Raw genomic sequence first — 25,923 nt, 5'->3', positions numbered from 1 at the left:
GTCTTTTCTAAATACAGAATTTTTGGCCAGCGTATTTTGAACAAAAAAATACTTTCCTTCGAATTTTCTCCCCCTTTAAATCTGCAAAAGGTATTAAGGATTAACACAGCCATAGAAGGAATATAAGGATAGAGGTGATAAATGAGATAATTTACACATCAATCTAACTGTGGTCATTGGTAGTATTGGTGGTTGGCTTAGATTAAAAGTTTTTAGCTAAATGAGTAGTCCATGTAGTCAAATGCCTTCTAGAGATGACTACCGCCCTGTGGGTAACCATAGTGTTCGGCTTCACTGGCATGGCCGGTTTGACAGACTGGCCATTACTGGAGAAAAGGCAGATGTAATTCCTGACTATCTTTTTGTAGTCTTAATTGGGTTTGAAGACCTGACTGACCTCCTGTATCTCTATCATTATTTCTATCTTCCTGTGTTCGCAGACAGTACACAAGGGCTGTCAGATAACCCCTGCCAAGCACCAAAGATTTTCCAGCACAATGGGCATGAGGTGTTTATTGATTACTGAGACAAGCTAATATATATAGCTAATATAAAGCTAATATATATTCCATGGATGTTGCCTGGCCTGCTGAGTTTTTCCAGCATTTTCTGTTGTTATTTTGGATTTCCAGCATCCGCAGTATTTTGCTATCCTAATATATGGCTTATTACATGCAGTCTTTAGGTAAAATTAGCACCAAAGCTTTGTTCATTAGCTTTTGAACCACCTTTTATCTCAGTGCTTTTTCTTTAACTTCTGTGAATACGCTTTGCTTTTTAAAAAAAAACTAATTTGAAACTCATTTTTTTTCCCCCCAAATGCTTTCTGTGGAAAAGTGGTAAAAAAACCCTCCTGAACCTTGGCATATGCTGAGCATCATATATTTCCAGGTTTATACAAGCAAGCTTTTAATTAAATAGAGTAGTGACATTTGGGGCAAAGCTCTGTCACCACATGACTATTTACTTTCACTGTATTGACGGGCTGCCCTATTTGGATGACATTTGTTCTTTCTGTTACGTCTAGATAAGGAGAAGCTAGATAAGTACACGAGGGAGAAAGGAATAGAAGAATGTGCTGATAGGGTTGGGAGGAGGCTCGTGTGGAGCATAGAACTGTTGGGCCGAATGGGCTGTTTCTGTGCTGAACATTCTATGTAATTCTAATTGGAATGTTAGTTGTGTGTTGGTCAGATGTCATATCCCTCAAATCAGTGTCGGAAAATCTACATCTCTATCTCATGAGTCATTGATGCTGTTAGCATAAATAGATCTTAAAATTGGCAGATACCTTCATTAGTTACTGGCTGCATGCTGGTACTGATAACTCTATATATATTTTTTAATTAATATTCACAGTGACATAAAGCCAGAAGAAGAGATGTTCAGACCAGTTCTGTGACAGTGAAATATATGATTGTCTTCACACTGCCTGCTTAGAATCTCCAACTTTCATTCTGGCCAACGGAAATTTTCTAGATGCCGCATAAAATCCTCAGAAGCCAGCCGAGAACATCTCTACGTAAAGACACATAGGGTATAAAAAAATTATCTCGATATTTATGACAGACCAGACTAAAATATAATTAATGGAGTCAAAAAAATTAAATACAATTAAATAAAAGCTTCAGTTTATAGCAGACTTGTGTGATCAGGATGACATGTAGGAATGGCACTTCTCAAGTCACTCTTCTCACTGTTTTAACAGTCATTGACTCAAAAACAAAGAACTTGCCTTTCTATAGCGCCTTTCACAACCTCAGGACGTCCCAAAGTGCTTTACAGCCAATGAAATACTTTTGAAGAGTAGTCACTGTTGCAATGTAGGGAAACACGGCAGCCAATTTGCGTTCAGCAAGCTCCCACAAGCAGCAATGTGACAATGACCAGATAATCTGTTTTAGTGATGTTGGTGAGGGGTAAATATTGACCAGGACACCAGGGAGAACTTCCCTGCTCTTGTTCAAAATAATGGCGTGGGATCTTTTACTTCCACCTGAGAGGGTAGACGGGGCCTCGGTTTAACATCTCATCCGAAAGACGGCACCTCAGACAGTGCAACACTCCCTCAGTACAGCACTGGGAGCGTCAGCCTGGATTGTGGACTCGAGTCTCTGGAGTGGGGCTTGAACCCACGACCTTCTAACTCAGAGGCATTAAGGCATAAAGGGGTATGGGGAGAGAGCGGGAATATGGTATTGAGATAGAAGGTCAGCCATGATCATATTGCATGGTAGAACAGGCTCGAAGGGCCGAATGGCCTACTCCTGCTTCTATTTTTCTACTTTTCTATGTGCTATTCACTGAGCCACGGCTATTTTAAACAGTGACTGAGTTGCCCAATTTTTATTTTTCTACTGCAAAACGGTAAGAGGTTTAATACAGAGTTGATTGAGTTAATGAGCAAAATCCAAACCATACCACAAGCAGGTTCTTCAGCTCTGCTGTCTCGCTTGATTTTTCATTCAACCCACGGGGATCCTCTTATTATTCAATTATAAAACCAACAGTGTTTGTCAAACAATATCTTTTATTTTGTTTTCAGCAAATCAACTCATTTTCTACTTATCTCCACCATAGGACAAATATGGACAGTCAAAATGATTTAACTGAGTCTTGAGTTGAGTGCCTGATGGGGAATGTCTCCTCAGACACTGACACGGTTTGCCCAGTAATGACAGGGACAGACTGAGAATGCAAAACAAACACAGCACAGAATCTCCAAAACACACACCTCCCTGTGCTTAAAATTAAGTAAGTGCTTTGCTTTGCCACTTTTTACTTCAACAAGAAACCTTAGTCTAACAGCATGCTTCATAATCCCCAATAACTAGTGGCTGTTTATTAAAAGCTGGTGGTCAATTCTTTTAGCAACTTAACATTATTACCCAATGATGTCTCCTCGCTCCTATCAAATGGACAATTCTGCTGAATGGTGTCGTGGCTCAAACTAGTGATTGGCTGAGACTCGATCCACCGCATCATCAGGAGAACAGTCCACTGAAGGAAGGGGGGCTGGAACATAAATTTGAGATTAAAATGGAATATGTGTCTATTTAAACCTTCCTGGTGTTGTCCTTTTTTTTTAAAGAGGAGACCCATTGCTTGCGAGAGTTACAAAACTTTAACGATAGTGATTTAGGCCGGCGCCCAACTTCAATGGCTGTCTTCTGTGCGATGCACAATGGCACAAGATGGCAGCTTCCGATAGAATGATTCAAATCAACAAACTAGATGGAAACGCAAATGACGTGGAGGACACCACATGAAGCACAGCCACCCGAAGAGGAAGAGGTGATGATTCAAAGGCAATCTGTCACATATCAAAACAAGTTTTATTCCTTTCCTTTCCTTTCCCCTCTAATCTTCTGGCTTTAAACTCTGACAGAAATGTAATTTATGAAATAATTTAAATACTCTGTTCTGAAAATACAGTTGGACCTCAAAATATGTTTGTAAAACAGTCACCATTATAACAAACATGTTAATTCAGACATTAGAAATTTGGACACAGAAGTCTCGTGTCTTGAGAATGGCAAATCCAATATACCATTGACTATGAAAAAACATTGTGTTGCGGCCTCTCTTGGTGACTTCAAGCTGGAGTTCCAGGCCAAAGCCTTAGTTATATTTTGAAGAGTTTCTGGTACCATCCCAAACCTGCATTCAAACTCTTATTTCCACATTGTACCTGAGATGTAGCAAGAGGCTGGCGATAGGAGATCATCGTCAGCCCATTCATGCAATCTTATTGGACAGGGAGCGGTCAGTGCTACCCAAAGTCTGGAATTGTCTCCTTCCAATTGGCTCTCCACCTCCCCTTCCCGGGCCACCGTTGGAAACTATCTGTGATATCATTCGCTGCTTGACCACGTCGCCGTCATGTGTCCACTATTTCCATGGTTGGCGTTTGATCGTGTGGGACAGCCTGCGCATCGTGGATGGTCTGATTGTGCGGGATGGAGTTCTGCTGGAGTTCAAGAGCTATTGCGTTCTCTGGGAAATTCTTGACCTGTTTCTGATACTCTATGAAAGTGCAAGTCTTGGTGGCAATAGCGATGATGTTCTTACCAATAAATATAGTCGAAACCCGACTGTCTCGAAACAATACCATGTTAATCGCCCGGATGAATACTGTAACAATGTTGATGGTTACCAAGCTTAAAACAGGGTATAGCATCATCTTTTGAGGGGCTATGTGCTCACCTTGCATGCTGATCTCACTGAGAGAGACACACGGTAGAATGAGCAAGAGAATATAGCAGTAGAAAAACATGAGGCCTTCTGCCCACATCGGAAGGCCAGACTTGTGTGGCTCCCATAGATTAGCTTGGATGTCCAAAATATCCAACAAGTCCAAGGCTACCCAGAAGAGGCGTCCCCTTAGGTCCTCCTTCTTCCTGAAAGTCCTGACATAGTCCATGCTGTCTAAGGCGATCAAGATGAGATACAGTCCAGGCACACAGATGGAAAGTAGTAAGGTCAATGCCTTGCGCGCAACTGTGTCTGCGTTCTTTTTCTCAGCTTTATAGTTCTGAAAAATAAAGTAGAGCTTAATCTCTAGGACGAATATGTACAAGAACCAGAGGATCATGGCGTAGCCACGCTTGGCGGTCTTTACCTCGGCTCCGACCCAGACTGCCACGTACCGGAGCACAATCAGGAAGCAAATGTCTCCAACCAGCACGATGATGCAGACCCCGATCTTCCGAGGCCCCTGGTTCTGTTCCACCAGGTAGGCATCCATGAAGGCCATGCTGCTCATGATGACAATTGTGGAGAGGCACACGTGGCGCCGGTCGGGTGGTGGCAGCACCATGTTGGTCGGTCGAGGAGCTCCCGAGGACAGCGCTCCAGGGTTGTCCTGTCGGAACTAAAAAATATTAGACAACTTGGCCGAAGATTGCAAAGTGTCGCACCTCCTACAAAATGAGACAACTTGGCTGAAGCCGATAGCTCCTACCGTTCTGATTCGCTGTTCCAAAACGTAGACTAATATTCCCTCCAGTGCTCCAATGACTGGTCCTTTAAAGACTTGGTAGATCCCTACTAACAACCTCCACCCATCCGCCTTCCTGTTGTGGGGATGTAGGTTTCATAGCTAAATCGATGCATGAGACACCTCGCGCTTCATTAAAGGCAAAGCAGTGCCCCCACTTCAAATGGAACAAGGCAAACATACCACTGGAGCTAATGGATTCCTGGGAGTGCATTACACACCTGACGTGTAGACTCTCGAGTTAAGATTAATGACTTGGAAGGTATAAGGAGACAGTGTGCCCATTCAGCGGCCGTGCGAATGTCGTCAGCCTGCAGATGCATTATAGTTGATCAATCGCCAATCTGCCAGTAGAAATGTGCAGAGTGCTGGAGCCCATTCATGAGCTGCATTCCATGGTCTGCAGTTAGGATCTTCATCTCTGCTGCACACCTTAGGCCGTTGCGTCAATCACTGTATCCCTCCAGAGCAAAGACCTCCTCTCTGGACTCCCGATTTTGGTTTCCTTTTCAAATCCATCTCCGCGTTGATCAAACACAATCAATGAGGTCTAGGAGAAATAGGGCTGGGGGTAGAGAGAGAGAAGGAAGGAGAGAGAGATGCGTTAGTGTTGAAAGGTAATGACTATATTGCCTTATGCTGGAGATTGATCTATTACTAGTTCAGGTGTATTTTGAAAAGTTTTGAAACAGCTAGATACACCTTTTGAAAATAAAATACAGATTAAGAAGCCTACGGTCTTTGAATGCTGAACTATTCTTCTGATATGCAGCCTGGAGGACTTGGAATCATCAATCTTCCAAAGGATGGCCTGAAGTCTGCCCATGGCAACTTGCACAGGATGGCAAAGGCAGTTACAACTTCTGATGTTGCACTGCAGGGGTTTACCAATGGGGAACGGTGGGATATGGAGCATTACCCACAAGCCAGAAGGGCAAGTGAATCATTCATTTCCCAAAGTCAAGGCATTGCTTAAACAGTGCAAATATGAGCGGCCAAATTTACGAGAAAGAATGAGACTGATCACAAACTCATGGCGTTGAGCTTGAATAGGAAGATTGGTCACATTACTAAACCAGAAATGAGTGAGTCTCACTGTAGCCGAGTGACCTACGTAGACTAGCAAGGTCTCAGGGTCTGTGCTATATTGGCCTGGGCTGGAGACGAAGCGGGGGGGAGGGGCGGGGGAGTGGGCGGGGGCGGGAAATCAGTTAGGCTTCCTATTCTTGATCACTAGCCAAGACTGCCAATACAGAGATCTCAATAGCCTGGCTATGGAGTGTTAGACAATGTTTCTGGGCAAGATTGATGGACTCCCATTATAAGGGCCTGTCCATTGAGCATTTTACTCACTGGGCTGGTAGCTTTGTTTTTAAGTACATGAGCATTCAGCTCATCAGGCTCACACCCTTCAACACCCTTCATGTCTAATGCTTGCTTTTGTGCACTCAATATAACTTATTTAATCTCTTAATGGAAAATGACTTCCCTTATAAGTAAAATCTCCAATGAGACAGGTAGATAAGGCATATGGGATACTTTCCCTTATTAGCTGAGGCATAGAATATAAGAGCAGGGAGGTTATGCTAGAACTAGTTAGGCCATAGTTCGAGTACTGTGTACAGTTCTGGTCATAACATTACAGGAAAGATGTGATTGCACTAGAGAGGGTACAGAGGAGATTTACGAGGATGTTGCCGGGAGTAGAGAATCTTAGCTATGACGAAAGATTGAATAGGCTGAGGTTGTTTTCTTTGGAACACAGGAGGCTGAGGGGAGATTTAATTGAGGTGTATAAAATTATGAGGGGCCTAGATAGAGTGGATAGGAAGGACCTATTTCTCTTTACAGAGAGGTCAATAACCGGGAGCATAGATTTAAAGTAATTGGTAGAAGGATTAGAGGGGAGTTGAGGAGAAATTTTTCACCCAGAGGGTGGTGGGGGTCTGGAATGCCCTGCCTGAAAGGGTGGTAGAGGTAGAAACCCTCATTGCATTTAAAAAGTACTTGGATATAGAGTCATAAGGCACAGAAGGAGGCCATTCTGCCCATCGAGTCCGTGCTGGCTATCTGTAGAGCAATCCAGTCAGTCCCATTCCCCCGCTCTATCCCCGTAGCCCTGCAAGTTTATTTCCCTCAATTGCCTATCCAGTCTCCCCTTGAAAACATTGAGTGTCTCCGCTTCCACCAGTTCTGTCGGCAGCGAATTTCAGGTCCTCACCACTTGCTGCGTAAAAAGGGTTTTCTCACGTCCCCTCTGTATCCCTTGCCCAAAACTGTAAATCTGTGTCCCCTAGTCCTTGTACCATCAACTAGTGGGAACAGCCTTTCCCCGTCTAGCCTATCTAAAACCGTCATAATCTTGTACACCTCCATCAAATCACCCCTCAACCTCCTTTGCTTTAATGAAAACAAATCCAGCTTCTCCAGCCTGTCCTTGTAGCCAAGATCCCCATCCCCGGAACCGTTCTGATAAATCCCCTCTGCACCCTCTCAAGGGCCTTCACATCGTTCCTAAAGTGTGGTGACCAGAACTGGACACAATACTCCAGTTGTGGCCTAACCAGCGCTTTATAAAGGTTCAGCATAACTTCTCTACTTTTGTACTCAATACCTCTATTTATGAAGCCCAAGATCCCATATGCTTTGTTAACCACTCTCTCAATATGTCCTGCCACCTTCAGGGACCTATGCACATTAACTCCCAGGTCCCTCAGTCCCTGCACACTCTTTAAAACTGTGCCATTAAGTGTATATTGCCTCTCCCTGTTGCTTCTGCCAAAATGCATCACCTCACACTTCTCCGTATTAAATTCCATCTGCCACTTGTCTGCCCATTCTGCTAGCCTTTCTATGTCCTGTTGCAGTCGATTGGTATTATCCTCACTGTTTGCCACACCCCCAAGTTTGGTGTCATCGGCAAATTTAGAAATTCTACTCTGTATTCCAATATCCAGGTCATTTATTTATTTATATATATATATCAAAAAGAAGCAGTGGCCCCAGCACTGACCCTTGGGGAACACCATTATCTACCATCCTCCAGTCTGAAAAACAGCCATTTACCAAAACTTGCTGTTTTCTGTCCTTAAGCCAATTCCTTATCCAGGCTGACACTGACCCACCTATTCCATGAGCCTCAATTTTGTTATTGAGCCTTCTATGTGGTACTTTGTCAAACGCCTTCTGAAAATCCATGTAGACAACATCCATTGCATTCCCTTCATCAATCCACTCTGTTACTTCATCAAAAAAATCAATTAGATTAGTCAAACATGATCTGCCTTTTACAAATCCGTGTTGGCACTCCTTAATTAGCTTAAACCTTTCCAAGTGCCCATTAACTTTTTCCTTGATTATTGTTTCTAAAACTTTACCCACCACTGATGTTAAACTGACAAGCCTGTAGTTACTAGGATTGTCCTTACACCCTTTCTTGAGCAATGGTGTTACATTTGCCATTTTCCAATCCTCAGGCACCTCCCCCACATCTAGGGAAGACTGGAAAATTTTGGCAAGCCCTTCTGCTATCTCCTCCTTAGCAACCTGGGATGCAAGCCATCTGGACCAGGCGACTTGTCCACTCTAAGCAAAACCAGCCTTTCTAGTACAGTCTATCAATTTTCACCGCTTCCATTGCTTCTACCTTTTCCACTTCTACCGATATTTTGTCAGCATCCATCTCCTTAGTAAACACCGATACAAAGTACTCATTGAGTATTCTAGCCTTACCCTGCGCCTCTAAGCATATATCACCTTCTTTGTCCCTAATAGGCCCCACCCCACCTCTTACTACCCGCTTACTGTTTACATGCCGGTAGAAGATTTTTGTGTTCCCCTTTATGTTAACTGCCATTCTACTCATATTCTCTCTTTGCCAATCTTATTTTCATCTTCACTTCCCCTCTCAACTTATTGTATTTGGTCTGGTTCTCCCTTGAAGAATTCACCTGACATGCATCATACACCCTCTTTTTTGTTTCATCTTCTCTATCTCCCTCGTCATCCAAGGAGCCCTTGCTTTGGTTCCCTTACCCTTCCCTCTTGTTGGAATGTACCTAGCCTGTACTTGGAACATCTCCTCCTTAAAGATCACCCATTGTTCCATTACAGTTTTTCCTGTCAGTCTTTGGTTCCATTTTACCCTGGCTAGATCCTTCCGCATCCCATTGAAGTTAGTTCTGTTCCAGTTTAGAAGTTCCACTCTAGATTGTTCCTTGCTCCTCTCCATTGCTAATCTAAATCTTATGATACATTGATCACTTGTACCCAAGTATTCTCCCACAGACACTTGGTCGACCTGGCCCACCTCATTCCCCAGCACCAGATCCAGCAATGCCTCCTTCCTAGTTGGGCCAAGAACATATTGGTCAAGGAAATTCTCCTGAACACATTTCAGAAATTCCTCCCCCTCCTTTCCCTTTACCCTAGCATTATCCCAATCAATATTTGGATAATTAAAGCCTCCCAATATCACCACTCTATAGCTCTTGCATATCTCTGTGATTTCTCTGCAGATTTGCTCCTCTACCTCCCTCTCACTATTTGGAGGCCTATAGAATACCCCCAATAGCGTGATCAAACCCTTTTTGCTCCTCAACTCTAACCAAATGGATTCTGTCCTTGTCCCCTCAAGAACATCCTCCCTTTCCAACACTACAATGTCTTCCTTAATCAGCATTGCCACCCCACCGCCCTTTTTTCCTTCCCTATCTTTTCTGAACACCTTGTACCCTTGAATATTAAGTGCCCAGTCATCACCCTTTTTCAGCCACGTTTCTGTTATTGCCACAGCATCATATTGCCACACGGCTAATTGTGCTTGTAGCTCACCAACCTTATTCACCACACTTTGTGCGTTTACGTACATGCATTCTAAACCCATTTTACGTATATGCACTTGAAGTGCCGTAACCTACAAGGCTATGGACCAAGAGTTGGAAAGTGGGATTAGGCTGGATAGCTCTTTTTCAGCCAGCACAAACACGATGGGTGGAATGGCCTCCTACTGTGCCATAAATTTCTATGATCCTATGAGATGAGGCTGTCAGATTGAACTACAGTTGATATTACCCAGATCTCTTTGGGAATCATCCTGCTCCATGCATGATTTTATCATCTTTTCCTGTAGTTTTCAAATTCTATGGCCATGATCCTAAACAAGTCCCTGTCTGAGGATCCCTGGAATGGTGGCTCCCTGGCAGCCTGAGAGAAACATGGCGCAAAACAAATTTGAACGAGATTAGCAACTCAACGGAGATGAAGGCCGCGAATTTAATAGCGCTGAGGTGGCAGGTTTGGAGTCGGGTCCACTGTCAAATTAGCAAAGATTGACATCGGGTAGGAAACCCGCTGTCAACCCGCCTCCACACAAGTCTCCCAGGTGTCGGGTCTGTCAGTGCAGAACTGACCCGACACCAAGCGGCGGGGGATACAATTCACCTACTTAAATGGCTTGTTAAGAGCCAATTTAAGAGTAGTTTGAAGCATACTTGTAATTTTACCTTCTCCCCCATGGGTTACCCGCTGTTCGGGGAACACACCAGCTCAACCTGGCATGTTGTGAGTCTGCTCTGATGTTTGTGAAAAGATGACAGCTGCAGAAGTGGTGCCAAGGATGCCATGTTGCGGATGGTGAGTTTCAGAGCCCAGAAAATGTTGGTTACTGCATTTTTAATACATATAGAGATTACTTAAGCTTACAAGTTTTTAGATCCAACTGTATGTTCAGTGCCACCTCATTGGGAGAACCTCTCTCACCATTGACAGATCGCTTCTGTCATTTCATCTGCAGCTGCCATCTATTCCAGCAACATCGGAGCCAATGAAATAATCAGACCTTTGTCCTCCGAATCCTTCCACCATCAGCCCCAACACCAACATCACCAGACACACCAACATCACCAACATCACCAACCTTCTCCGCCATCACCTGATGCTGCACAGGACACAGGGCATCGGCCCTTGACAACATTGCTGCCCGGGAGGCCAGCGATGGCATCACCATGGCCAGATTTACTTCACTTGATGCTGTGAACCCTGCCTGCCACATGATGCGCCAGGTTGACACTATCCCACACCAGCACTGTAAAGCATCCCTTTAATGTCCAAGCCATTTCATGCACACTCATCACTATAGCATGGGAGGGGGGGTGGGAAGTTATGATTGAACAATCTCTGGAACTCAGTAAGACATTTCTCAAGGTGCGCTCAGATCTGTCCAATAAGGGGCACATTTTGAAAAAGAGATTTCACTGTATGACAACACATTACCAGAAACTTCACATGGACATTGGCTAAACCTCTCAATTGCCCACCCTTGTGTGTTGTTAGTTAGTATGCTTGCAGTAGGGTGAGTGTGAGGGGTTGCTAGTGAGATGGGGAAGTGATAAAGTAGATAGAGGGGGTTGGGTGGTGGTGCAGATAAGTTGGTGTCCTGGGGAGGTCTCTTCCGCTCTTGGAAGGGAAGAGAATCTCCCTGCGTGCTGTGACTCCCTCCATAAGCATATGGAGGGAGTCATTGAGAGCCTGGGTGCAAGCGTTCACCTTTGTGCAGTGCTCGTCAGAGTTTGCAGCAGCTCAATGCTGTAGAACACTGACAGAACAACTGTCAAACTCCATGTGGACATGGTTCCTTTAAGGAAACCGGCTGACGACGCGTTATCAAATTATGTCATCAGACCCGCTTCCTGTTAATTGGCCGGGAAGCCCGCAGGGCGGGCTTAACAAGGCCAATCAAGGGAAAACCAGCTGTCCTGCCCCCTCTGTTAAATTCGTGGCCGAAATGTCAAGAAGACAGGACAGAAATGGCTGCATTCACTTCACAATGAACTATCTGAGGTCGAGGAAGGAATGGTTCAGTTAACTAAATGTCTTATTAGTGGCCCTCCATTTAAAAGAGGTCACAAGATCAGAACTACAGATGAGGAAGACCAGTTGGTCAATCTTATTTCATCCATCCAGGAAGGCTCTATACTTCACCCATTGGAGAATCTATTGAAATTATTGTCAGGATTGTTGCCTCCACTATTCTATCTGGGAGCCCATTCCAAGTGCTGATCACTCTTTGTGTGAAGACATTCCTTATATCAGTTTTAAGTTTTTCCATTCGGGAGCTGTTAGTCTTTTAACTCGCCCCATGGCTATCGGTTATACACGCACTCTAGTGGTGCTGAGCCATTCTCATCAGGTCTCATGCCTGATCTGTGCTCAATCAGCTAACCTCAGTGGTGGCAACAGTTGCGGGGGGTGGGGGTGGAGGGAGGGTGCAACAATTGGCCTCAGTGCCCTGGGTAAGGGAGGGATACATTCTACAAATTCCTACGATACATCGGGGATGAGGACAGGATTTAAACAAGTAATGTTGCGCTCATCAAGGTAAGGAGGGTTAGTGCCGAGGAGTGGAATCCTTCCAATGTTAGGCACGCAGAGGTAGATTTTGACCCCTGCCCAGTGGGAACGGTGTGTGGAGAAGGGGTTAAAATGCCCATTTACTGCCAAAATTGGCAGGAAGAGGGACAGTGGCCAGAAGAGGCAAAGGTGAGTAACGTTTTCAATTCTTCGGGTGGGTTCCTTGAGGAGGCTAGGAGGAGCCTAAATCCTTGGGCCTCACCTTCCCTGACCCTCCCTACACTGGAATCGTTTTGGAGCCCCCCAAAATGAGGCCCGCCCGTCAAAATGATGGTGGAGCCCAGCACGTGAGTGCAAAAGACAAGGCGGAAGCATTTGAAACCATCTTCAGCCAGAAGTGCCGAGTGGATGATACATATCGGCCTACTCCTGAGGTCCCCACCATCACAGAAGCCATTCTTCAGCCAATTCGATTCACTCCACATGATATCAAGAAACGGCTGAGCGCACTGGATACAGCAAAAGCTGTAGGCCCTGACAACAGCCTGGCTGTCGTGCTGAAGACTTGTGCTCCAGAACTGACTGCACCTCTAGCCAAGCTTTTCCAGTACAGCTACAACACTGGCATCTATCCGACAATGTGGAAAACTGCCCAGGTATGTCCAGTCCACAAAAAGCAGGACAAATCCAACCCGGCCAATTACCGCCCCATCAGTCTACTCTCAATCATCAGCAAAGTGATGGAAGGTGTCATTGAGAGTGCTATCAAGTGGCACTTACTTACCCATAGCCTGCTCTCTGATGCCCAGTTTGGGTTCTGCCAAGACCACTCAGCTCCTGACTGTGATGAAATATATGTCTTCATCAGCCCCTGTGTTTTCCCTGCATTGTATTGTGTGTACCGCCCCCTTTTCCCCTATTGTGTGCATTGGCTCCGCCCCTGTCTTTTGTCATATAAAGGTCTCAAGAGCTGTATGAGTCATTCTGCCAGACGAATCCGATGTGGAATGACGTGCAATGTTCTTAGCGATTAAAAGCCTTCAGTTGAATCCTTTAACTTCTTGTCCTTGAGTTATTGATGGCACATCAATTTTAATCGCTAAAACACCAAGATGGATCGACTCCTGAAACCAGAGCACTTGGGTCTGGACCCCCATGCCACAGACGCAGCCACACAGTTCGGACACTGGTTCCAATGCTTCAAATTTTTCATCGAACCCTCAGCCACCGCCATAGCAGCTGTGACCGCCACCGGAGACGTGAAACTGGGAATCCTGCGAAACCGGGTGAGTCATCGGGTCTCCCCTTTCATCCGAGATGCCACCAGCTATGAGGATGCCTGCACCATTCTGAAGGCCCACTACGTGCGGCCAATAAACGAGGTGTACGCCAGGCATCTTCTGACTACTCGCACGCAGCGGCATGGTGAGTCACTAGAGGACTTCATGCTAAGCCTAAAAGTACTGGGCAGAGACTGTAACTGTAAGGCCGTGTCTGCCACCGTGTACACGGAGGAGCTGATCCGAGACTCCTTTATTGCGGGCCTCAGTTCAAATTACATTCGGCAGAAACTGTTTGAAAAGGAGGGACTGGACTTAAAACAGGCTATGGGCATAGCGCGATCGCTGGATATGGCCCAGAGGAACTCTGAATCCTGTTCCTCAGGCCACGCGGCCCACTCCGCCTCGTGCGTGCCATGGGGGCCGCCATCTTGGAAGCCATCTTCACCTCCCAGGTCTCAGGCCAGCTCAGCACCGTCGGAGCCCCAGCCTCCACCCAGGAGCCCCACTACTGCCGCGATGCATCGGGGCCCAAAATGCTACTTCTGCGGCCAGGACAAACACTCCAGGCATTTGTGCCCAGCGAAGGGCACCACCTGTTTTAAATGCGGGAAGAAAGGACATTTCAGTAAAGTCTGCAGAGGGAACCCCGCCTCCAACTCCACCACCGCCGCGTGCGCGCCGTGGGGGCGGCCATCTTGGATGCCATCTTGTCCACCCTCATGGAGTCCACCATCTTGTCCCGACTACACGGACCCCAGGACCCACTGGTGGCCTCAATCACAGTGGATCAATCCAGGCCGCATCCGTTGTCTAGATCGATGATGGACATAGAGGTAAACGGGAACAAGGTTAAATGCTTGATTGACTGCGGGAGCACCGAAAGCTTTATTCATCCTAGCCTGGTAAAACGACTTTCACTAACGATAGTCCCTACACAGGGCAAAATCGCCATGGCTGATAAGACTCATACCTCAAAAATTACAGGTTTCTGCGCAGTTATGTTGTCGGTAAAAGGCACTGATTACAGAGATTTTAAACTGTTGATAATGCCAGATCTCTGTGTGAGCGTGATCTTGGGTCTGGACTTCCAGTGTCACCACCAAAGTATCACGTTTACCTACGGTGGGTCCCAGCCGCCCCTCACAGTGTGCGGTCTGGCTACCCTGAAGGTCAAGCCACCCTCTCTGTTCGCCAACCTCGGACCCAACTGTCGACCCATAGCAACCAAGAGTAGGCGGTACAGCTGGGAGGACAGACGGTTCATTGCGTCTGAAGTAGAAAGACTCAAGCGGGAGGGTATCATCGAATGCAGTACCAGCCCGTGGCGCGCCCAGGTAGTAGTAGTTAAGGGTAGCGAAAAGAAGCGGATGGTGATAGATTATAGCCAGACGGTTAATCTATACACCCAGCTAGACGCCTACCCTCTGCCCCGCATAGCGGATATGGTTAACCAAATTGCGCAATACCGGGTGTTTTCCACCATCGACCTAAAATCGGCATACCACCAGCTCCCCATTAGGCCGGAGGACCGTCCATACACCACCTTCGAGGCGAACGGACGCCTCTACCACTTCCTCAGAGTCCCCTTTGGGGTAACGAATGGGGTCTCGGTCTTCCAGCGGGAGATGGACCGCATGGTCGATGAGAACCAGTTAACAGCCACCTATCCATACCTAGACAACGTCACCATCTGCGGCCATGACCAGCAAGACCACGGCTCGAACCTTGCGAGATTTCTGAAAACCGCCCTCAGACTCAATCTCACCTACAACGAGGATAAGTGTGTCTTTAGCACCACGCGCCTCTGTATCCTGGGCTGCGTGGTGGAAAACGGGGAAATCGGTCCGGACCCCGACCGATTGCGCCCCCTACGGGAGCTACCCCTACCAAACACTCCCAAGGCCCTGAAAAGGTGCCTGGGGTTTTTCTCCTATTACGCCCAATGGGTCCCCAATTATTCCGACAAGGCCTGTCCCCTCCTGAAATCAACGTCCTTCCCGCTCACGGCCGAGGCCCACGCCGCCTTCAACAGCATTAAACACGACATTGAGAAGGCCGCGCTGCGGGCAGTGGACGAAAACATCCCTTTCCAGGTCGAAAGCGATGCGTCCGACTTCGCTTTAGCAGCCACCCTCAACCAGGATGGGCGGCCCGTAGCCTTTTTCTCAAGAACCCTCCAAGGGCCCGAGATCAGGCACTCCTCGGTAGAGAAGGAGGCCCAGGCCATAGTGGAGGCAGTGCGGCACTGGAGGCACTACCTAGCCGGCAAACGCTTCACCCTGCTTACCGACCAGCGGTCGGTAGCCTTCTTGTTTAACAACAAACAGAGGGGGAAGATCAAGAACGACAAAATTCTCAGGTGGCGGATCGAACTCTCCACGTTTGAGTACGACATAATATATAGGCCAGGGGCCCTCAACGAATCCCCCGACGCCCTATCACGAGGGATGTGTGCCAGCATCCAGGGGGACAGGCTACAGGGCCTCCACAATGGCCTCTGCCACCCGAGGGTCACCCGGCTATTTCACTTTATAAAATCCCGTAACCTGCCCTATTCCATCAAGGAGGTCCGGTCTATGACCAGGGACTGCCGCACCTGTGCGGAATGCAAGCCCCATTTTTACAGGCCCGACCGAGCCCACCTGATCAAAGCTACACGGCCATTCGAGCGCCTGAGCTTAGATTTCAAGGGACCACTCCCCTCCACCGACCGCAATGTGTACTTTCTCAACATTGTGGATGAGTACTCCCGCTTCCCATTCGCCTACCCCTGCCCAGACATGACCAGTGCCATGGTCATCAAGTGCCTCGGCAGCCTGTTTTGCACGTTCGGCATGCCGAACTACATCCACACTGACAGGGGGGCGTCGTTCATGAGCGACGAACTGCGCCAATACCTGCTGTCGAAGGGGATAGCCATGAGTCGGACCACGAGTTATAACCCCCGGGGTAATGGGCAAGTGGAGAGGGAGAACGCGACGGTGTGGAAGGCGGTCACCTTAGCACTAAGGTCTAAAGGCCTCCCTACTTCCCGCTGGCAAGAGGTCCTCCCAGACGTACTCCACTCGATAAGGTCGCTACTGTGTACTGCTACTAACGCCACTCCTCACGAGAAGATGTTTGTTTTTCCCCGCAAATCAACCTCGGGAGTGTCCCTACCTTCGTGGCTCTCCACCCCAGGGACAGTCCTATTACGGAAACATGTGAGGGGCCACTAAACGGATCCCCTCGTGGAGGCAGTACACCTACTCCACGCAAACCCACAGTACGCGTACGTCAAGCACGCCGACGGGCGTGAGGACACCTTGTCCATAAAGGACCTCGCATCGGCAGGAAGCGACAACGACCCATCCTCACCACCCCCAGAAGAACCTCCACCATCCCCAGAGGTATCCTCACCACCCCCAGAAGTACCTGCAACACCCCCAGCACATGGGTATGCCCAGGATGGCACCACGGACTCCCGGTCGGAACCCGAGGTACTGTTGCGACGTTCAGGAAGGACTATCACACCCCCGGACAGACTAAATCTGTAGAAGGGGTGAATGTGATGAAATATATGTCTTCATCAGCCCCTGTGTTTTACCTGCATTGTATTGTGTGCACCGCCCCCTTTTCCCCTATTGTGTGTATTGGCTCCGCCCCTGTCTTTTGTCATATAAAGGTCTCAAGAGCTGTATGAGTCATTCTGCCAGACGAATCCGATGTGGAATGACGTGCAATGTTCTTAGCGATTAAAAGCCTTCAGTTGAATCCTTTAACTTCTTGTCCTTGAGTTATTGATTACAGCCTTGGTCCAAACATGGACAAAGGAGCTGAATTCCAGAGGTGAGGTGAGAGTGACTGCCCTTGACATAAAGGCAGCATTTGACCGAGTGTGGCATCACGGAGCCCTAGTAAAACTGAAGTCAATGGGAATCAGGGGGAAAACACTCCACTGGCTGGAGTCATACCTAGCACAAAGGAAGATGCTTGTGGTGTTGAAGGTCAATCATCACAGCCCCAGGACATCACTGCAGGAGTTCCTCAGGGCAGCGTCCTAAGCCGAACTATCTTCAGCTTGTTGAGATACCGCGGCAAACGTGGGAGTCGAGACCAGAGCTATTGAAAACACAACTGCTTTATTCCAACCACATGACAAACAGGAACTAGAAAAGCCCGCGCATCCACTTAAATACTTCCCAGACAGGAAGTGCTCCCGGCAGCCTGTCCCTGCGGAAAACAAGTTGCTGGAGGAAAGGGCCCCCGGCTGGGGGCTTCTGCTTAGACTGTCTGTGCCGCCGTGAGCGGATTATGTCCAGTGGTGGCGTGTCGCCACAGAGCTCCCCCCAGAATCTGCTTAGGAGGAGTGGACGAGTCGTGACGGTGGTCTAATGGTTCTGCCGCAGCGGCTCTGAGTGGTCGCCGGTCTGGTTGGTTGGGTCGGGCGGTTCGCCGCCGGCTGTGCTGGCTTGCCGGGGGGATGGCCTCTAGTTGGAGGCTGGGCCACGGGGACCTGTTCCCCTGGTTCTGTGTGTGCTGGTTTGAGCCGGTCGATGGAGACTGTCTCGACCCTGTCGCCAAGTCGCAGCTTGAAGACCTTGTCCCCGGTTTGTAGTGCCTCGTACGGACCGTTGTACGGGGGTCGCAGGGGCCCGCGGTGCGCGTCGTGTCGCACGAAGACGAAGCGCGCCTGCTGTAAATTTGGCGGGACGTGAGGTGCGAGTTCGCCGTGGCGGTTGACCGGAAGTGGGGCGAACTGCTGAGCGGAAGAGAAAGAGTCGAGCCGCTGCTGTTCGGCCGACCAAGGCTTGGTAGGCTCCGGAAGGAATTCACCTGGGACGCGCAGTGGTTGTCCGTAGACTAACTCCGCTGCCGAGGACTGGAGGTCTTCCTTGACCGCGGTGCGTAGGCCGAGTAGCACCCACGGTAGGCGGTCAGTCCAGGTACTGTCCTGCAGGCCGGCGCGGAGTGAGGCCTTGAGTGACCTGTGGAAGCGTTCACAAAGTCCGTTGGCCTGCGGGTGGTACGCCGTGGTGCGGTGGAGCGTCACCCCGAGGTTGCGTGCTGTGGCCGTCCAGAGTTCGGAGGTGAACTGGGCGCCTCTGTCGGAGGTTATGTCGGCCGGTACGCCGAACCTCGCAACCCAGGTGTTAACGAACGCCCTGGCGATGTCGGCTGTGGTGGTGGAGGTCAGCGGCACTGCCTCAGGCCAGCGTGTGTAGCGGTCGACCATCGTGAGGAGATAAGTTTGGCCTTGCGATGGCGGCAGGGGACCGACGATGTCGACGTGTACGTGGTCGAAGCGGCGGCTGGGTACCTCGAAGTCTCCCAGGGGTGCTTTGGTGTGCAGCTGTACCTTAGCCCGTTGGCAGGCGAGGCAGGAGGTGGCCCAAGTCCGAACATCTCTGCTGAGGCCGCGCCAGACGAAGCGCTTGGAGAGGAGTTTGACGGATGCGCGGGAACCCGGGTGGGAGAGCCCGTGGAGCGCGTCGAAGATGCGGCGGCGCCAGGTCTCAGGGACGACCGGCCTGGGTTGGCCGAGTGAGACGTCGCACGTGACTGCCGTGGCTTCGGGCCCGTGCGCGACCTTGGCTAGGCGTAGCCCTGGCAGGCTGGTATCCGCCGAGAGGAGGTCTGGGTCCGTGAGCTGGGCCGCTGCTAGTTGTGCATAGTCGACCGCGAGGTGATTCGCACAGACGGCGGGACGGGAAAGGCAGTCGGCGACCACGTTGTCTCTACCGGAGACGTGCTGAATGTCCGTAGTAAACTCGGAGACGGCTGCGAGCTGGCGTTGCTGCCTAGCGGACCAGGGTTCGGTGTGCTTGGCCATTGCGTATGTGAGTGGCTTGTGGTCCACATACGCGGTGAAGGGGCGGCCTTCCAGGAGGAACCTGAAATGGCGGACCGACAGGTGGAGTGCGAGAAGCTCGCGGTCGAAAGTGGAGTATTTGACCTCCGGGGGGGCGCAGTTGGCGGCTGTAGAAAGCAAGTGGCTGCCACGCGCCATTGACCCACAGCTCGAACACGGCCCCGACCGCGTGGTCGGAGGCGTCGGTGGTGAGCGCGACCCGGGCATCGGCCCTCGGGTGCGCGAGCAGAGTGGCGTCGGCGAGCGCGTTTTTGGTGGCGTCGAAGGTGTGGTAAACCACTTTTATCGTTCACTATTGTTACACTATAGTTATCACTGTTGTATTGTTATCACCGTTCTCACTGTTGTATCACTATACGAGGTCGCCTCTTGTCGCGCTGTTATACCTGGGCTGACCACCTCCGACTCCGCCCATGGCTCCACCTACCTGCCCAGGTATAAAGGTAGTCGACTGGCTGGTATTCCTCCTTGTTGGACCCGATCACCCACGAGGGTGGGCTCTGTTATTTAGTCAATAAAAACCTTTAGTTACGTTCCTAACTCGTCGCTTTTTATTGGACGAATTGATAGGTATATCAATTTTATTAACTAAATTTTAAAGATGTTTGCTACTGACCAGCCAGAAGCCCTCCCAGAAGCACAGCCACAGCAGCCTTCAGACACCGGGCTACACCAGCCACGCCAGCCGGCTTGGCTGCAAGCCCTCAAACCACCGTACCTGGATCTAAACCCACAGGCAGCAAACTCAGCCCTCAACTTCAAACACTGGCTGGACTGCTTCAAATCCTACCTGGAAGAATCCGGCGTCCCGCAGAGATCCAAACTAAGACTTCTGAACGCCCAAGCGAGCCCGAGAGTATACGCACTCATCCAGGACACGACTACATACGAGGCCGCTATCAACCTACTGAAACAGCAGTACCGGAGCCCGGTAAATTACATGTACACCAGGCACCTCCTAAGATCCCGCCCGCAACAGCCAGGAGAGTCTGTAGCTGAATTTTTACGGCGCTAAGAGCACTCGGCAGGAACTGTGACTTTAAAGCGGTGACGGCTGTTGAAAATACGGAAGATAATATCCGCGATGCCTTTGTGAAAGGCCTACGGTCCGACTACTCATGGCAAAGACTGCTTGAAGCTAAAGACCTCGACCTGGACAAAGCTGAAGCCCTCGCTCTCTCCCTAGAGGTGGCCCATCAGGACCAGGAGGCGTTTTCCAGGTACTGCTCGCGACCCTGGGACTCGGGCCCGACCCCTACCGCAATACCCTTCGCAGCGCCGCCCCCGGGACCTACCTCAGCGTCGGCGTCCCGGACCCGACCGGGCCCGCCACCCCCGGTACCGGCTCCGACATCGGGCACCCGCGATCGGGCCGCCGGCTGCTTCTTTTGCGGCCAGTAGAAGCACCCGAGGTCGCGCTGCCCAGCCAGGAACTCTACCTGCTCAACCTGCAGGAAGAAAGGCCACTTCTCTAAGGCCTGCAGGAGCGGATCTTCAGAGGCCAGCAGTGCCTCATGCGAACTGTGGGGGCGGCCATCTTCTTTCACGGCAACTGAGGCCAGCATCCCCACACGTGAGTCATGGGGGCGGCCATCTTTGATCAAGGCAACCGACCCCAATAGTGCCTCATGTGAGTTATGGGGGCAGCCATCTTCTCCGCCATTTTGTCCTACCTCGTGGGAGACGCCATTTTACCCACCACGCCCGACTGCCACCGAGCCCCCGGACCTGATGACCGCCTCGCCCGCAGACGACAACGACTCGCTTACCTACACACTAGCCTCCGTCACTCTGGATCAAGCCCGCCCACACCACCTGTCCAAGTCGATGATGGACATCAAAGTAAACGGCCACGCCACGACCTGCCTGTTCGACAGCGGAAGCACGGAGAGCTTCATCCACCCAGACACGGTGAGCCACTACTCCCTCCCTGTCCTGCCAACGCGCAACCGAATCTCGATGGCATCGAGGTCCCACGCCACGGACATTAGCGGCTACTGTGCTGTGACCTTGTCGGTTAAGGGCACAGAGTATAAAAATTTTAAACTCCTCGTCCTCCCCCAGCTCTGCGCTGCCGTCCTACTAGGGCTGGACTTCCAATCCCACCTCCAAAGTGTAACCCTAGCATACGGTGGACCCCTCCCCCCTCTCACAGTCGACAACCAGCGAGTGTTAAACCGCCCACCGCGTAACACCTGCAGCCTATCCACCCTCAAGGTGCCGCCACCTTCCCTGTTCGCTAACCTCACCCCCGACTGCAAACCCGTCGCTACCAAGAGCAGGCGGTACAGCGCTGGGGACAGAGCTTTCATTAGCTCTGAGGTGCAGCGTCTCCTGAAGGAGGGCATCATCGAGGGGAGCAACAGCCCCTGGCGTGCCCAGGTCGTGGTCGTTAAGACCGGCGATAAAAATCGCCTGGTCATCGACTACAGCCAGACCATAAACAGATACACCCAGCTGGACGCATACCCCCTTCCCCGCATATCTGACATGGTCAATCAGATTGCACAATACCGCGTATTCTCGACCATCGACCTTAAGTCGGCCTACCACCAGCTCCCTATCCACCCCGAGGACCGCCAGTACACCGCCTTCGAGGCGAATGGGCGCCTATACCACTTCCTTAGGGTCCACTTCGGTGTCACCAACGGGGTCTCGGTCTTCCAAAGGGAGATGGACCGGATGGTTGACCAGAACAGACTGCAGGCCACATTCCCCTATCTAGATAACGTCACCATCTGCGGCAGCGACCGGCAGGACCACGACGTGAATCTGGAGAAATTCCTCCGTACAGCCCAACGGCTGAACCTCACCTACAATAAGGAGAAATGTGTGTTTAACACCTCGCGCCTTGCCATCCTTGGCTGTGTAGTAGAGAACGGACTCATCGGCCCCGACCCCGAAAGAATGCGTCCCCTCATGGAGCTACCCCTCCCCCACTGCCCTAAGGCACTTAAGAGAACCCTGGGGCTCTTCGCCTACTATGCCCAATGGGTGCCCAATTATGCGGACAAAGCCAGACCCCTCATGAAGTCCACATCCTTCCCCCTCACGGAGGAAGCGTGCGCGGCCTTCTCCCTCAACAAGGGAGACATAGCCAAGGCCACAATGCACGCAGTGGATGAGTCCATCCCCTTCCAAGTGGAGAGCGATGCATCCGACTTCGCCCTAGCCGCTACCCTTAACCAGGAGGGGAGGCCGGTGGCCTTCTTCTCGAGGACCCTACAGGGCCCCGAGATCCGACACTCGTCGGTCGAGAAGGAAGCCCAGGCAATTGTGGAGGCGGTACGGCGCTGGAGGCATTACCTGGCAGGCAAACGATTTACCCTCCTCACCGACCATGCTTTCATGTTTAATAACAAGCTGAGGGGCAAAATCAAGAATGACAAGATCTTGAGGTGGAGAATCGAGCTATCCATCTACGATTATGATATCTTGTACCGGCCAGGTAAGCTGAACGAACCCCCTGATGCTCTTTCACGAATTACATGCGCCAGCGCGCATATTGATAGACTTCAGACCCTCCACAACGACCTCTGCCACCCCGGGGTCACCAGACTTTACCATTTCATTAAGGCCCGCAACCTGACCTACTCCATCGAGGAGGTCAGGACCATGACCAGGGACTGCCAGACCTGCGCCGAGTGCAAACCGCACTTCTATAGGCCGGACAGAGCAAGCCTGATCAAGGTCACCCGCCCCTTCGAGCGCCTGAGCATCGACTTTAAGGGGCCTCTACCGTCATCTGACCGCAATGTGTACTTCCTCAACATCGTTGATGAGTACTCCCGTTTCCCTTTTGCCTTCCCCTGCCCAGACATGACCAGTACCATGGTCATCAAGTGCCTGAACGACCTCTTCGCCTTGTTCGGGTTCCCGAACTATATACATAGTGACCGGGGCTCCTCCTTCATGAGTGAGGAACTCCGTCAGTTCCTACTAGCGAGAGGTATTGCAGCAAGTAGGACCACCAGCTACAACCCCCGAGGGAACGGCCAGGTGGAAAGAGAGAACGCGACGGTATGGAAGGCCGTCCTCTTAGCCTTAAAGTCTAAGGGCCTCCCAACCTCCCGCTGGCAGGAAGTCCTCCCGACAGCGCTGCACTCCATCCGGTCACTACTTTGCACTGCCGTTAACGCCACCCCCCATGAACGAATGTTTGTTTTCCCCAGGAAGTCGACTACGGGAACCACTCTACCAACCTGGCTGACCTCTCCGGGGCCCGTCTTGCTGCGAAAGCACGTGAGGGCCCATAAAACAGACCCCCTGGTCGAGAGGGTGATCCTCCTGCACGCCAACCCCCAGTACGCCTACGTGGCTTACCCAGACGGGCGGGAGGACACTGTCTCCTTACGAGACCTCGCACCCTCGGGCACTCCGGAGACACCACCTTTACCCCCCCCACCACCCCCCCAATTCCAGCCCAGGTAGACAGCATGCCGGAACCCCACGAGCCTTCACCGACCACGCAGACACCAGCACTAACACCGGATAATGCAGCACCGCCGCTGCGACGATCGGAGAGGCTTACGAGGCCTCCGGACAGACTGACATACCAGAACTGGTAGTACACTTCACCCCGCCGGACTCAAATCTAAACAAGGGGTGAATGTGGTAAACCACTTTTATCGTTCACTATCGTTACACTATAGTTATCACTGTTGTATTGTTATCACCGTTCTCACTGTTGTATCACTATACGAGGTCGCCTCTTGTCGCGCTGTTATACCTGGGCTGGCCACCTCCGACTCCGCCCATGGCTCCACCTACCTGCCCAGGTATAAAGGTAGTCGACTGGCTGGTATTCCTCCTTGTTGGACCCGATCACCCACGAGGGTGGGCTCTGTTATTTAGTCAATAAAAACCTTTAGTTACGTTCCTAACTCGTCGCTTTTTATTGGACGAATTGATAGGTGGCTGCCGTGTCAGTGGTCCAGACTACGTCCATCTTGCCGGATTTTCCTCGGAGGGAGTCGTATAGGGGTTTCATGAGGGCTGCGGCTCTGGGGATGAACCTGTTGTAGAAGTTCACCATCCCGAGGAACTCCTGGAGGCCCTTGATGGTTGTGGGGCGGGGGAATTGCTGGACGGCCTGCACCTTGTTGGGCAGGGGGACGGCCCCAGCAGGGGTGATGTGGTGACCGAGAAAATCGATCTCGGTTAGGCCGAATTGGCACTTTGCCGGGCTGAGGATGAGCCCGTGTTGGGCTAGGCGCCCGAACAGGATGCGAAGGTGTTCGAGGTGTTCCTGTTTGGAGGAGCTGGCCACGAGAATGTCGTCTAGATAGACGAATAGGAAGTTCAGGTCCCGGAGGACTGAGTCCATAAGGCGCTGGAAAGCCTGTGCTGCATTCTTGAGGCCGAAGGGCATCCTCAGGAACTCGAACAGGCCGAATGGGGTGATGACGGCCGTTTTGGGGATGTCCGCGGGGTGTACGGGGACTTGGTGGTAACCGCGCACCAGGTCGACTTTGGAAAAGACGGTTCGTCCGGCCAGTCGGGCCGAGAAGTCCTGGATGTGTGGCACCGGGTATCGATCGGGGGTGGTGGCGTCGTTGAGGCGGCGGTAGTCCCCGCAAGGGCACCAGCCTCCGCCGGGCTTGGGGGCGATGTGGAGGGGCGAGGCCCAAGGGCTGCTGGAGCGGCGGATGATGCCGAGTTGTTCCATGTTGGTGAACTCGGCCCGCGCGATTTCCAGCTTGGCCGGGTTGAGTCTGCGGGCGTGGGCAGAAACTGGGGGGCCGGTGGTGGGGATATAGTGTTCCACACCGTGCTTGGCGGCTTTGGCCGAAAAGGTCGGGTTAGTGAGGGCGGGAAACTCAGCTAGGAGTGCCGAGTAGTCGTCCGTGGCTCTGGCGAGGCAGTAGGTCATCAGGCCGGCCGAACGGGCCGGGGTAAAGGCGCCGGGGATGGGGGCCATAGTGTTGATGTCGACGAGGCGGTGCCTCGGAATGTCGACAAGGAGGCCGTGGGCGCGTAGCAAGTCGGCGCCGATGAGTGGGCAGAGGACCTTGGCTGTGAGGAACTCCCAGCGGTAGCGGCGGCCCGCGAGGTCGAGCGTGACCATGCGGGTGCCATATGTGCGGATTTCAGAGCCGTTGGCTGCAGCCAGTGTGATACCCCGTGTGCCATGTTGGATCTCGAGGGCGGAGGCGGGGGTGATGCTGTGCTGGGCCCCTGTGCCGCACAGAAATCGGCGGTTGGTTCTGTCGTCAGTGACGTACAGTAGGGGCTCCTTCTGCCCCGCGGCCATCGCGGGGGCCGGTGCGGGGGGGGGTTTGAAGGAACACGGTGGCGTGCAGCGTTGAGCCCTAGCGCCAAAACGGGTGTGGTAGTAGCAGTGACCCGGAGTGGTAGGGCGGTCGGGCCTAGCGGCCCGGGAAGACCGCGTGGTCGTTGCCGTGAGGTCGGGCACGACGTCGCAAGCGGCCTGTGCAGAG

The 25,923-nt window shown here is 51.1% G+C and overlaps 1 protein-coding gene across 2 annotated transcripts in view; it reads right to left on the bottom strand.

Moving 5' to 3' along the window:
• Positions 1-2,498: 2,498 nt before the first annotated feature.
• The window catches only part of LOC147109588 (transmembrane protein 121), a 179,782-nt gene continuing 156,357 nt past the window's right edge, over positions 2,499-25,923 (bottom strand). The window contains exons 1-2 of one of the 2 annotated variants that reach the window (XM_086003647.1): positions 10,073-12,553; positions 2,499-5,564 (exon numbers count right to left, since the gene is read on the bottom strand). In XM_086003647.1, coding sequence (XP_085859773.1) covers positions 3,881-4,819 — 939 coding nt within the window. In that variant the 5' untranslated portion in view covers positions 4,820-5,564; positions 10,073-12,553 and the 3' untranslated portion in view covers positions 2,499-3,880. Of the gene's footprint in view, positions 5,565-10,072; positions 12,554-25,923 lie in introns of those variants that run through there. The other variant, XM_086003645.1, reaches the window with a different exon arrangement.

Source organism: Somniosus microcephalus, chromosome 12 (genome assembly GCF_052327205.1).
Source record: "Somniosus microcephalus isolate GS21.2 chromosome 12, FLI_Smic_1.0, whole genome shotgun sequence".
NCBI classification, from domain to species: Eukaryota; Metazoa; Chordata; class Chondrichthyes; order Squaliformes; family Somniosidae; genus Somniosus; species Somniosus microcephalus.
This window is presented reverse-complemented; position numbering and strand designations above follow the sequence as displayed.